Source organism: Brachycentrus maculatus, unplaced genomic scaffold (genome assembly GCF_059751285.1).
Source record: "Brachycentrus maculatus isolate JH-2025_06_01 unplaced genomic scaffold, ASM5975128v1 h1tg000244l, whole genome shotgun sequence".
Lineage (NCBI taxonomy): Eukaryota > Metazoa > Arthropoda > Insecta > Trichoptera > Brachycentridae > Brachycentrus > Brachycentrus maculatus.
Window position 1 is genome coordinate 2,317,195 of NW_028280995.1, and position 13,527 is coordinate 2,330,721.

At 32.5% G+C, this 13,527-nt stretch overlaps 1 protein-coding gene across 10 annotated transcripts in view; it reads left to right on the forward strand.

Annotated features, from left to right (window-relative positions):
- Window positions 1-827: 827 nt before the first annotated feature.
- Hip1 (Huntingtin interacting protein 1) overlaps window positions 828-13,527 on the forward strand; it is a 57,044-nt gene continuing 44,344 nt past the window's right edge. For 3 of the 10 annotated variants that reach the window (XM_088265258.1, XM_088265264.1, XM_088265268.1), the window contains exons 1-2: window positions 828-988; window positions 11,505-12,073. In XM_088265258.1, the coding sequence (XP_088121384.1) occupies window positions 12,041-12,073 (33 nt within the window). In that variant the 5' untranslated portion in view covers window positions 828-988; window positions 11,505-12,040. Of the gene's footprint in view, window positions 989-5,706; window positions 6,205-11,504; window positions 12,074-13,527 lie in introns of those variants that run through there. The other 7 variants (XM_088265256.1, XM_088265261.1, XM_088265266.1 and 4 more) reach the window with 3 other exon arrangements.

The following is a 13,527-nucleotide window of genomic DNA, read 5'->3' on the forward strand; positions in this document are numbered from 1 at the left end:
CAATTTTAAAACATTGTGTGTCGCTATAATTTCACTAAAGACATCTATTGGTGAGATGAAAGAAGGTTTTTATCGAGCAGAAACTCTTTCATTAGTATGTGAGATTCGAATCCTGGATTAAAATCACATACATAAGAAATGCTAGAAAATATCATTTTCATGTAATTAACCAGTTAATTTATTTAATATAATATTTTTTATCTGTTTGCCACCAATTCCATAGTAAGTTGGCAATTTCACGATAAAATATTCATGGGTTTGAAAGTGAGAATATATTACATCAGTTTAAACAATGATGTCGTTTTTTTATTTGATAGTAAATTAGTAAAAAATAATCAATATTACTACTGTTGAGAGTTGTAATGAAATGAAAGAAAAAAGTTATCATATTTCAAATGGCAATATAAGACATTGTGACGTTAAAAGGTGTGACTTGATTACACATTTCATTGTAAAACTAGCCTACTAGTTTAATAGCGTTTTGGAATAGGAACTAATGAGAGTGAAGTCTTAGTTTGAACGGCACTATTGACTTTCCAAGAACTCGCATGTGCGTAATAATGATATATTTGGCTATTTCACTAAAATGTTGTTTTTTTCTTTAAAAGAGTATTGAAAGCCACAGTTAATTGAATCAACGATTTTTCACTTTGAACGATTCAAAAAATCCTCTGGAGTATGTTAGGCTATTTTCTCGTACCTAAGTACCTACGTGAGCATTACTTTAGGAATAGTATCAACAGCAAAACATGCTCACACTCACTCACACTTTTCTAATTTATTCTGTTGGTAGCACGTGGAATACTGCATGTATTTGTAAATATTTCATGCTGGTTCGTTGTGTCAAGAGTGCGAGGGTGTTGTTATCGTGAGTGTTCTGGAAATAAGTGTTAAATGTTAACCGATGGCTTCGATTTCCTTACCGAGGGTTTTACAACAACGGAAAACTAGTCTGGAGATTGAACGAGAAAATTTTGAAAAGTTCCAGGTAAGTTACCAAGTTTTGAACACCGTGTGTCACCTGTCATCCTCACTTAAGTATGAAATCTGATTTGTAACTATAACTTATTTCACAATTGTACACAATTTTATGAGGTGAGTCACTATTTACAAAATGGGTTTCTAAATATGTATATCGAACTGTTAAATAAAAATGTTTGCCGATATTCAGAAATATTATAGGTTCCGATTTCTCTTGGAACTTAACTTTTTTTACCCAAATGAATACGATTTATTATTTATTTATTATAGTTGCAAACGTTCTTAGTCTTGTTTTTATTTATTATAACTAACACCTTATGTATTATCATCCTCGGTGAATTTTCGCGCAAACGTCAAATTAATGACATTTTGCACAAATTAAAACATGCTAGTCCAAAATATTATATTTATGGTTTTATGTATTTATATATAAAACTCCTAATTATACTTTCTTTTACTTATAGTTTCAAAATATCAGTTATCTACAAAATATTATCTTATTGTATACACCCATTGCAAAATTATATTTTGTAGATGACTTTCAATACAAAACACATCAAAATAAGTTGTGACTCCAAATTTTACGCATTTTTGACACGCTGTTATTGCGCACACTAATTCAGTTCATTTTTATCAAATACAATAAACGAATTTAAATTTACTTTGAATAAAGATTTAAATTAAATTTAGATTGTTTGATTTTTAGCTTTAGAATTCAATGTAGAAATCAAATTAAATTGAATCTTGAAGCAGTTTCTTTACCCAATTGGATTCGAGTATAAGAATCTTATTATAGTATAATAAACCAATTTCTTTACTTATTCAAATTGGATTCAACACGAGAGTCAAATATTTCATTTCTTTTTTACGGAGAATTTTGTAATAGTAGGTAGGTTCATTATAAACAGGATTAAATTTTTATAATATTAAACACATTTTGTAACAATACAGCTGTATAACTTACTTTCATTCTTCAAGTCGTTAAATAACAAAACTAAGTACAAAAAAGTATTTCGTAAACGGAACGGTGGGTATATCTAAAATAGTTAGCATCGTTCGGCCATGTATTTGATTACATGTCATAAACAATTATCTTTTCATATGATTTTATGAATAAATATTGTGTATAAAATGTACCCTCGGCACGGGAAAACTCGGTAGGGAACTTTTTTTTAAAGATATTTTTTTTGTATCATTATCGTTTTTATATCATAATTCACGTGTGTATAAGCGCCCTTGAAGTAGTATTTCACGAAAATGGCGCTATATAAATGATCCAAAATCACTATTATTAGCGGAGGGCTGATCACCTTTCCTTCATTTGTTAACGATCAAGATAACCCTGCGTATATATATGATGCAGTGCCCTATGCACCATTGGGGTTCGGAAAAGTGTTTGAAGAAGAAGATTAGTATTATTATTATTGCAATTTGTAATTTGTATTGTATCTACTGTATTGTTGTTTGTATTGTATTACTAATGGAATAGTAATAAAACAAAAAACACTAACAAAAAGCTAAAATTTAACAATGCTTTGGGTATACAGAATTTGAGCAGCTGCCAAGAAACGCGCTGTCAGCCATAGCTATTGTAAGGAGTATGAAGAAAAATAAATACAAATTTATTATTTTCGAAAAAAAAGTGAGTCGCAGAAATTTGTCAATCTTTGGAATTGAACACGTGACGTCTCGTACTATAGCTCACATGCTCGCCACTACGCTACTAGGATATTCCGTTATTTTTCATTCTTATGCTCGTTGGATTACGGTCTGCCTTATTCCAATCGGCGTACAACACAATTCTATTACAAATTTCCTGTTGGACTCCAAATTGAATTACAATGGCGCTGGTGTTAATGCTTAGTTCATTGAGCTTTCTGTTAGTGTTAGTTCATGCCAGTTCAAATGTAGCGAGGATTATAACTACTAATGAGTAATAATAACGTAATAATGATGATAATACACGGATAGGTATAATTGAGGTTAGGTTCGAATCTGTGGGCGTAGACTTCTTTTTCTGGCGAACAAATAAATGGTAGAATACGATTTAAAAACTTGTATTCGTTCAAGGCTCGAGTTTACCACGCAAAAAATTCAAATACTGATTTTTCAATAGCGTATGTGAGCTTGTGCACTATACGGAATTTCACCGTCCGGCAGTCCGGTTTTGAAAAATTAAAGCGACTACGACAGTTTAGCGTGATCGAATTTATGCGCAACGTGTTCACGCACCGATCAAGAGAACCAATCCGAAGAAAGATGGACAAAAGCACAAGCCAATCCAAGCGAATCATCGTTTTAAAACGCTAACTGACGTGCCGGACGGTAAAATTCCGTGTAATTCCGTCAACAAACGCCCTATCTGCATCTCTGTCTTTTCCCATAGTCTTAGAACGACTAAAAAGCTACGATTTTGTCTGAGAAAAATATTTTTTTTCAGAAAAAAGTTCAATTAAATTATTAACAAAAGTCGATTAATTTTTTTTTGAGCTTGAAATGCCCAGTGTTGCCCACTATATAACGGTTTTTTTTTCGATTCCCGCCAAATGCAAAATAAATTCGAGTTTTATTTATTTTCAATTTGTCTGGGTGCTTACGTGCTTACTTTCCCCCTACCCTTACTATCCTACCTGCAGATAAGCCTTTAAAATAGAGACCTCGAGGATTATTATTTTTAAAATTATTATTATTAGTATTTTTTATTAAAATAAATTACTATCCGCATCCGGCCACACGTTGCTGTAGCTTAGTCTGTTCAAAAGGAAAAGAGAGTGAAAAAAACACACTTCAAATAAATTAAAATTTCACATTGCTTTTGGGATATAGAATTTGAGCAGCTGTCAAGAAACCCTCTGTCCGCCATAGGTATTGAGAGTATTGCTGTTACGTTACATAGATGACGCTGCCATTGCCTTAAAACAACTGTTCTTTAAATAACATGTTTTTTATCTGTCATAGATATATAAAAACACACGCGTAATCGAATGCAACTATGCGTCAAAATTTCAAAGAAATCTGTTAATAACTTAAGGACGTTTAATATTTTTAAGAAATTATTTATTCATATGATGGATAAACGCGGGTCCGTATATGAATGCAACGTTGTGTCGAAATTTCAAAGCAATCGCTGAATAACTTCAAAGTATTTAAGATTTTGAAAAAAAACGAATATTTAAATTGTTTACTTTGTAGATTATAAAATGGAGAAAATATATAATATTGCGATATAGCCTCTGTCTTTGTATTTTTTTAGAGCGTAAATAATATATTTCTCTTTGTTTCCTTGGCATAAAAAACAGTAATTATGTATATCGTCTTTAGCGCAAATAATACTCGCTTTTTTTATTTAATTGATTATAATTTACGCACGAATCCTACAAGGACACAACTAAAAAATGCGATTTTCATTAAATAATGATAGTATGTTTGGAAATGTGTTATCACACAAGGAAACAAAATTATTTCATTCATTGATTCGGCAGTCACTTTGTGGTAAAATCTTTTTTATTTAATTTATTTATTTAATATAGTTACAATTTTAAGTACAGCATAATATATTTTCTAAACATTTATACATAAGTATGGCAAAATTTTAGTTTTAGATTCGCTGTGCCTGTGAAAAAAGAGACTGAGCTCTTGTGCTTGGAGAGGGACTTACACTCATGGTTTAATGTTTTATATAATTAATAGTATAATAGTCTTTTTATATATTTTTTAAAGATTTATATGTAATGGGCATTAATTTTTTTCTTAAGAATTTTTATATCTTCTATTTTTTAATTTAAATTTTACCTAGTAAATGCTACTATTTCTTAAAATCTATTGTGACACGTCATCACGGTGTATGAAAATGATGCGGAATCATGAAACACGTGTCACAACAGATTTTAAGAAATAGTGGTACATATTTACCAGTAAAACTGTAAAACTAAAAATAATAAGATTTTATGTAATTAAGATGAATGTCAAGTAAATATTTAGGACATTCAATATTTACGTAAAATGAATCACGGCTAGATAACCATAAAACCATTGTGTCGGGTTGTGGTCCCGTGGTTAATGAGCCGCTTAGGCTCACAGAAATAGTATGAAATTGAAATATAAGTATGTGTAAATAATAATAAATAGTAAAAAAATATATGTTTATCTTAAAAAAAATAATAAATAAAAACCCTTATCCGCGCCCCAATGGTGCATAGGGCACTGCGTCATGTAAACGCAGTTTACATGACGCATGATAAAACGCAGCAATCTTGATCGTTTACACATGAAGGAAAGGTGATCAGCCCTCCGCTTCAGGTACCAGTCCAGGGTAATATTGAATAAATATGAACTAACTAACTAACTAACCATCACGCCGCTTCCCCGCAGGGGTAGGCAGAGAGAATCGAACGCCACACCACTCTGTCTTTGCAAACATTCTTTGCCTCTTCTACATTCATGCAGAAAAAATCACTTATATTTATTTTACCCCCCTTGGGAATCGTACCCGGGACCTCCAGAACGGTAGCCGAGCGTGCTGACCATTACACTACGGAGGCGGACAAAAAATAATAAAATTAAATAATATTAAATTAAATTAAATTAAAAAAACTAAGTATGTCCAAATGAATCGTGGCTTTTGAGTTGTTTCCTTATAAAACTCATCTATCGAGTCTACTGCTTTGGTATCATTTCCAATCGGAGCTCTTTTATTTCTTATCACTGACGTAGAACGAGTTATTTATGTACAACGTTCGATAAAACATATGATGTTATTATCAAACTTCTTATAAATACTCGGCTAAGACGACAGTGTCTCTTAATGGCGTGTTAAAAGGCAAACTAGTCGCTCGTTGATCATTCGTAATTCATAATTCGGTGTTAATTATCGGTCGCGCTACTGGTCATTGTAATAATATGTCGACTGTTCGATAATATCGTATCAATTAGTGTCAAGTCATGGATAGGCAAGGCAGTCCTTCAGTAGTGGCGCCTTCAAAGTGGCAGTTGCTCAAATCTTATCTTTCCTCCGTCATCTTTTTGGGCAGGAGTCGTAATAATATACCCTTCCGTAGCCTGGAAGAGGGTCACAGTTTGGGGGTCACTGGCGACACTGTTTTGTCGCGATATTGCGGGGATAATTCGAGAATTGGACGATTTGTGGCGTTGAAAATGCAGTGAATTCGATAGACGACTGAGGCACGATAATTGACAATTTTTATGATTTTATTTTTTTACCAGGTGAGTACGAATTTGAAATGATAAATAACAAATGTAGGGTGAGCCGATAAGTACTGAATGATTTGCTTTTTTTTTTTTTTGAATTACCTAACGTCCAAGTGACTCTGAAATCTATCTACGGCTTATGCAACATCGTTTATCATGTCCCTACTCAGGCTTCAACTTTATAAGTTTCATAGCCTATGCCTACTTGTAAGTGGATTTACTCTTTATGTTTAAAGTTACGTAGAACGATAAATTAATTTCCTTAAAACATTTTGAGTTTGTCCAAATACTTGTTCACAAATCTGGATTATCTCCAATTATAGGGGTTATTTTTTGACATCTCTCTATTGAAATTCTAGTGATTCAAGCACTTAGTTTCGAATTTGAATGAAAAATATATAAAGAAGTTCCAAGAATTTGAGTAGTTTGGTTGTTAATCATGGGTAGAATTAGTGAATGTTACACGTGAGTAAAGTGATCGGTTAAATCAGCCTATGGCGGTCGTAAGCCCCGTAAATGCCCAGACTTCCATATTCTTTAGATGTCAAAAAATATAAATGAATTGTTTAATAGATGACTCTTATTTTAACCACTATCCACACTTAATTAAACCGAATGTGATCTAATTTGGAAACAGAATGTACGAAAGAAGGTATGTAGTTGACAAAAATTGATGAGGCAATTTTTTTAAAACCCTTATCCGCACCCAATGGTGCATAGGGCACTGCATAGTAGCGATGCAGTGTTATCTTGATCGTTAATTGCATGAAGGCAAGGTGATCAGACCTGCGCTTCTTGTACCAGTCCAGGGTACGGCTGAACTTAATAAATATGAGAGTGAAAATTACCCATATTTATTTTGACCCCCCTGGGAATCGAACCCGGGACCTCCAGCATGGTAACCAAACGCGCTGACCACTACACTACGGAGGTGGACAAGTTTTTTTTTCAATTTAACTATCTTATTATTATTATCTTATTATTTTAATCTATAAAAAAATTATCAAACCTTTAAAACTAAATTTAAAAAACATGCAAGACCTCACCCCAACCTAAACTCCATACAGAGGAATATTTTTTTTCATTTAATTTACCTTGTTATTTTAAATGTTAAAACTTGAAGAAACTTTGAGAATATTTTTTTGAGAAATAAAAAGACTTTGTTCCACTCACATTTTTATTAACAGCCAACTAGTTTCGGCAACAACCTGTTGCCCTCTTCAGGGTTTAATTTATGACTTGCATGGTGGATATGAGTGCATGGACTAAGAGGGCAACAGGTTGTTGCCGAAACTAGTTTGTTGTTAGTAAAAATGTGAGTGGATCAGAAAACAAAGTCTTTTTATTTCTCAAAATAATATATCAATATGATCTACAAAGTTAATGCTTACAATATTCAAAACAAAGTAACGATTACTCATCAGGCATATCTATAGGTAGCTGATAGATCTCACACGTGAGCTTTTGTTTCACGACTCTTCCTCTTCATTTACGATAAGATAAACGTAATCTTAATGCGTTTTGTTAGTGATAAAATATTGCTTTCTAGTAAACTCTATGAAAATACACACACGCACACACATATTTTTTCAATTATTATTTTATATTTTTTGTATACATTTGTGTATGCGTGTTAAATAAAAAAATTAATTGAAAATGTAGCAATATGTTTGAATAGGTAAATTCTGAGATTTTCAAGGGACTGTACGAGTATGTACTAATGGGGTCCCTTCGGCTACGAGGGTCGCTTAAGGTGTGGTCGAACGGCGGTAAATCACGATTTCGTCGGAAGTTCGAAGCCGTAATGGGGGATACTGAGAAGGTTTAGGGAATGCAATAATCCGTGACAACACATTTAAAAAACAAAATTTTAATTTCATTAATAAAAAAAGTTTTACTCAGTAATAATAATAATAATAATAAAACCCTTATCCGCACCCCAATGGTGCATAGGGCACTGCTTCATATGAACACAGTGTTATGTTGATCGTTTACACACGAAGGAAAGGTGATCAGCCCTCCGCTTCAGGTACCAGTCCAGGGTAATATTGAATAAATATTACAGTGAAAGAATCACTTATATTTAATCACTTATACTCAGTAATAATTATAATAATAAATTTGGATAACTTATATAACGCCATTTTCGTAAAAAAAAAATACCTCAAGGGCGCTTCACTGTGAATGAATTGGGGAAAATATTATGGTGGAAATGATTTAGCAAATTGATATAGTATAAACTGATATAGTAAATACCACTATTTCTTAAAATCGCGGATTTAGATTGGTTGGATTGAGAAAGATTTTACTAAGCAGAGACTCTTTTACTTGTATGTATGCTATATCCTAACCGGATTATTTTACATACTGTGAAACGCGTGGAGACGTGATTTTTATTTTTATGCAGCTTGCAATTTGACCAGTTATTTTATTCACAACATTTTGAGTGTACCCAAATCATACTGTTTGTGGAATTCCAGCCTAGGGTATTACAATTTATACAAATTAAAAATTAAATAAAAACTTCTTCCTTGCTCGAATTATGTTATCTTTCTGTAGCATCCATGATTTTTTTGGTCTTACTCTAGATGTGTTTCGAGGGAGGTCCATGGCGATCGCCTGGTTTACAGATCGCTCACTCTTTTCAACATCGTCAAATATAAAAAATCTTGATTTTTCAGGAGATTGTTTTTAAAGTTTAAAAGTATAATAAAATGTATTAAAAATAAATATCAAGCCACTTATTGAACTTTTTACTGTGCAACAGATCTTTTTAGGTTAAACCTGAATGTTTTTTCTCCATTTGAAAAATATTTATAGTATAGTATATTAAAAAAAATACTTTGTGGCACATGTTATAAACTTTATAAAATTAAACAACTTTGTTTTAACCACTTTTTTATTATATGTACACTTTAACCTACCGGTTTCGACGAGAACCTTGTCATCATCAGGGTTTATTAACTCATAATTAATTACATCCTCACACTCCGTTTTTGGTAAGGGAATGTAATTAATTATGAGTATTTTAATGTTTTAGAATTTAATAAACCCTGATGATGACAAGGTTCTTGTCGAAACTGGTAGGTTAAAGTGTAATAATAATAAAAGTGGTTAAAACAAAGTTGTTTAATTTTAAAATGTTTAATAAAACAATACTTTACGGGTAAATATTAAATTAAAAATATGCCGCTTTTGCTGGGATATTGTACATTTTCTGGGCATTTCGAAAACATGCATAACTGAAAATTCAAGATTTTTTATATATGACGTTGTTGAAAGGAGTAAGCGAAATACGTTCACGTTCTCAAAAAAAAATAAAACAAAATTTTATAGATATTAAAAATTGGGAACTTTTATGTAACTGTAGTTTCTAGCTTCATAACGTTTTGGCTTGTATTTTTATACTATTTTTTACTTGTGTTTATTAGTTTTATTTTTCTGTCTTTAAAAATTTAGTATCTTGTCTTAGAACTGCATTGCGTATTGCTAACCTTGCTTTCTCTTACATAACCACAATGCCTAGCATATTACGTACACATAGCGATCATATAACCTCTGACCTAAAATATAATCCTACTGCATACAACTAAATAAATCTCAACTGCATATACTGATATTATTTATTGATTCGGCATTAACTTTGTGGATGCCATGTTTTTTTTTTTTTTTTTTTTTTTTTTTTTTTCTCCCTCTCACATTTTTTTTGCACCCTGCTTATATATGCAAGGTCATGTTACGGGTACGGGATTCTTGCACTTTTGCTTTAGTGCTTTCGGGTATGCATTATCTGGGAGAGAAAAAGAGGTTAGAGCAGCGTTCAGCCGCTTCACTCCACTGCATTGAGCTCCGTAAGTATTATCCGGCTCCGACGTTTATCCTCCTTCATTGTAGTTTTTCATCTCCACAACTAAACTTTCCAGGTAGTCCAAGTATAATTTGGAGACGACTCCGCTTTTTAGCATCTCCTGCGGGTTCAGGGAGTCGATGTTGTGATGTTGTGGATGCCATGTTGATTATTAAAAAAAAAATTAAACACTTGTATAGTACCACTTAATGAGTTTTATTTCGTTACACACGACTAGTTTCAGATGAAAAGTAAAACTCTTCACCCGTAGATGAAAACCACAATTTTTACGTACACTGATATGTATCATTCACACGTATACACATTTTATGTATATTCATTCATTCACACCATTATCCGCACCATAATGGTGCATAGGGCACTGCATCATATAAACGCAGTGTTATCCAACAGATTGATAAAACGGGTACACAACATAATATTTTCCCCAATTCATTCACCGTGAAGCGCCCTTGAGGTATTTTTTTTTACGAAAATGGCGCTATATAAGTTATCCAATTTTATTATTTATTATTATTATCTTGATCGTTAACACACGAAGGAAAGGTGATCAGCTCTCCGCAAAAATCAAATATATTATATCTATAAAATGGGAATCGAACCTGGGAAATTTAACGGTAAACACTTGTTTTCATAGTCGTATTTTATTTATCACGTCAAAATTGCGCCGAAGAAATAGATATTTTTTTTTATCTTTGAATTTTATTGTTTTTTAATGTACTCAATAGCATATCATAGCGCTCAATATTCTACTAACCTGAAAATCGTATTTAGTAGTGCACATAATTTAGTTACTGTACTCGCATGCTTTATTATGCGTTCATTTTATACTACAGGGTGGCGCAAAATAAATCATCCGATGTTGTTTTCGAATATATTTTTTTACTAAATAAAAAAAAAAGATTTATTTGGACTTTAACAATTTTTCTGTCAAGTGGAAAGATGTTATCCGTCAAGTGGCTGCCGCCAGTGTTGATATAAATTTGTACCCGTTTTATCAATCTGTTTGTATACTGCAGCTGTCTAGATCACACACGTCAAATATGATTGACGTTCGATGCTCTTCTTCTTCTTCTTCTTCTTTTTGTAGATCCTAGGGATCTGTTTGTGCCTCCGCATGTCGCTCTTGGGATGTTGACTCCCAGCTGTCTTTCCATCTTTTCGCAGGTCTGCCTGGGGGTCTGCGTCCTTCGGAGTTACCTTGAAGGGCGATACGTGGAAGTCTGTCTTCTGAAATTCTGTTTATACGTTCGATGCCATTTGTAAAAATTATAACATCTTATGGTGATTAATTTTGCGCCACCCTGTATCAGTATTATAGCAGTCTCGATTTTGCACTTTTTTGCTCCGTTAAGTGCCAATAATGTTAAAAATTATATTTTTTATCAGTATACTTATCTTTTATTAGATATTACTTTCAACTAACCATGTTATTTTCCGCTTTCAGATTATACCAGCGTGCATGTGATAAACTGTTATATGATACCATAAGTGAATCTGGGCTTAAACTGACAATAACAAACGAAATTACTAACACTATATTAAAACTCATATTAATATTTGCATGAATATTAATTTGATTAAAAATCAGCATTTTTGGTGCATGAAATTGATGCTGATTTGTGGCTATAACTTGGTGTGAGGACATTTTGTAATTAGATTTCTATTTACTTGGTGAAGTCATATAGTTAGACTGCTATTGACTCGGTGAAGTCATATAGATAGACTGCTATAGACTCGGTGAGGTCATATAGTTAGACTGCTATTGATTTGGTGAAGTCATATAGTTAGACTGCTGTTGACTCGGTGAAGTCATATAGTCAGACTGCTATTGACTATTGACTGGGTGAAGTCATATAGTTAGACTGCTATTGATTTGGTGAAGTTATATAGTTAGACTGCTATTTACTTGGATTTTCTTTTTGGAATTTGATGAGATATTCATAATATTCTGGTTTCCTGGCTCTGCATGTTGCCTTCAAGATGTCCCGACCAGATAAGGTGTTTTTTCAGTTGGTAAGTGCTTTTCTCTTAGTTTCGCATGAATATATATATATATATATATATATATATATATATATATATATATATATATATATATATATATATATATATATATATATATATATATATATATATACACAAATATATATATTATTTTTAATTTGTATAAATTAGTACCTACTAACTTTGCCAATAAAATAAAATAATTTCACTTTGCATGATTTGGGCCTTCGTTTTGTGATTTTGGAGCACTTTTCAGTTCACGTTAATACATACTGATTTAGTCTTTTTCCGGCATAGAGTAAACATCCATGTATTATAGAAAGTGATCATTTTATTTTATGCTTATATATACAGTATGTATGTAATGAATCAATCCATTGCTTTTTTCTATTCCTAACTGCCCTTCTTCGTAAATTTGGATGCATTAAAATTTTTAAAACCAATGATTAATTTTTGTTGTTATTTTTATCTTACAGAGAATTATTGTTTATTTGTTTATATAATTGTTTATGCGATTTCCAAACTATTAATAGTGACACGTGTTACCACGCGGGCACAACTCTAAAATTTAGACTCAGCTTCACATACGGAGTTTGAAAATGATGCAGAATGCATCGAACGCGTAATAAATTTTAATAAATAGTGGCATTTCCCAGTAAAACAAAAAAATGTCTTAGTACGTTTCATCGTAGTTTTACTGCAGAGGTTTAGTTTGATGCGAACTTTTACCGTTTGTACTCGTAGTAATTTTCTAGTCGTCTAGACGTTGTGGGTAACTTTGAAATTACTCCTAAACACGAACATTCCATACGACTAACAGATAATCTAGGTAATATGAAAGAAAGCGCCATTATGGCATCGTTTTTAGTTTCCTCCGACCAACGAATCAATTCTACAGCTATAATAATAAATAAATCCCTTACCGCACCCCAATGGTGCATAGGGCACTGCTTCATATAAACGCAGTGTTATCTCGATCGATTACACATGAAGGAAAGGTGATCAGCCCTCCACTTCAGGTACCGTCCAGTGTTAATATTGAATAAATATTAGAGTGAAAAAATCACTTATATTTATTAAACCCCACTGGGAATCGAACCCGGGACCTCCAGAACGGTAGCCGAGCATGCTGACCATTACACTACGGAGGCGGACAGCTATAATAACGCAATTTATAATATAATTTAACGATTAAGCAAAAAAAATATACGCACTGTAGTTTCGAATAGTTACAGAGTTGCCAATCCAATAAGCGCCAGTCAAGCCAACATGATATGAAGAAAACCGTCTTATTCTCTCAGAAGAATGCGTGAAAAAACGATGTATGATAGATGTTCGAATAGTGAAATAAGGAAGGAATGCAAAGCTGAGATAAGCATTATCGATAAAATTAAGAAAGGTGTGTTGAGATGGTCTGGACATGTGGAACGAATGAGTGAGGAAAGAACGGTAAAACAAATTTA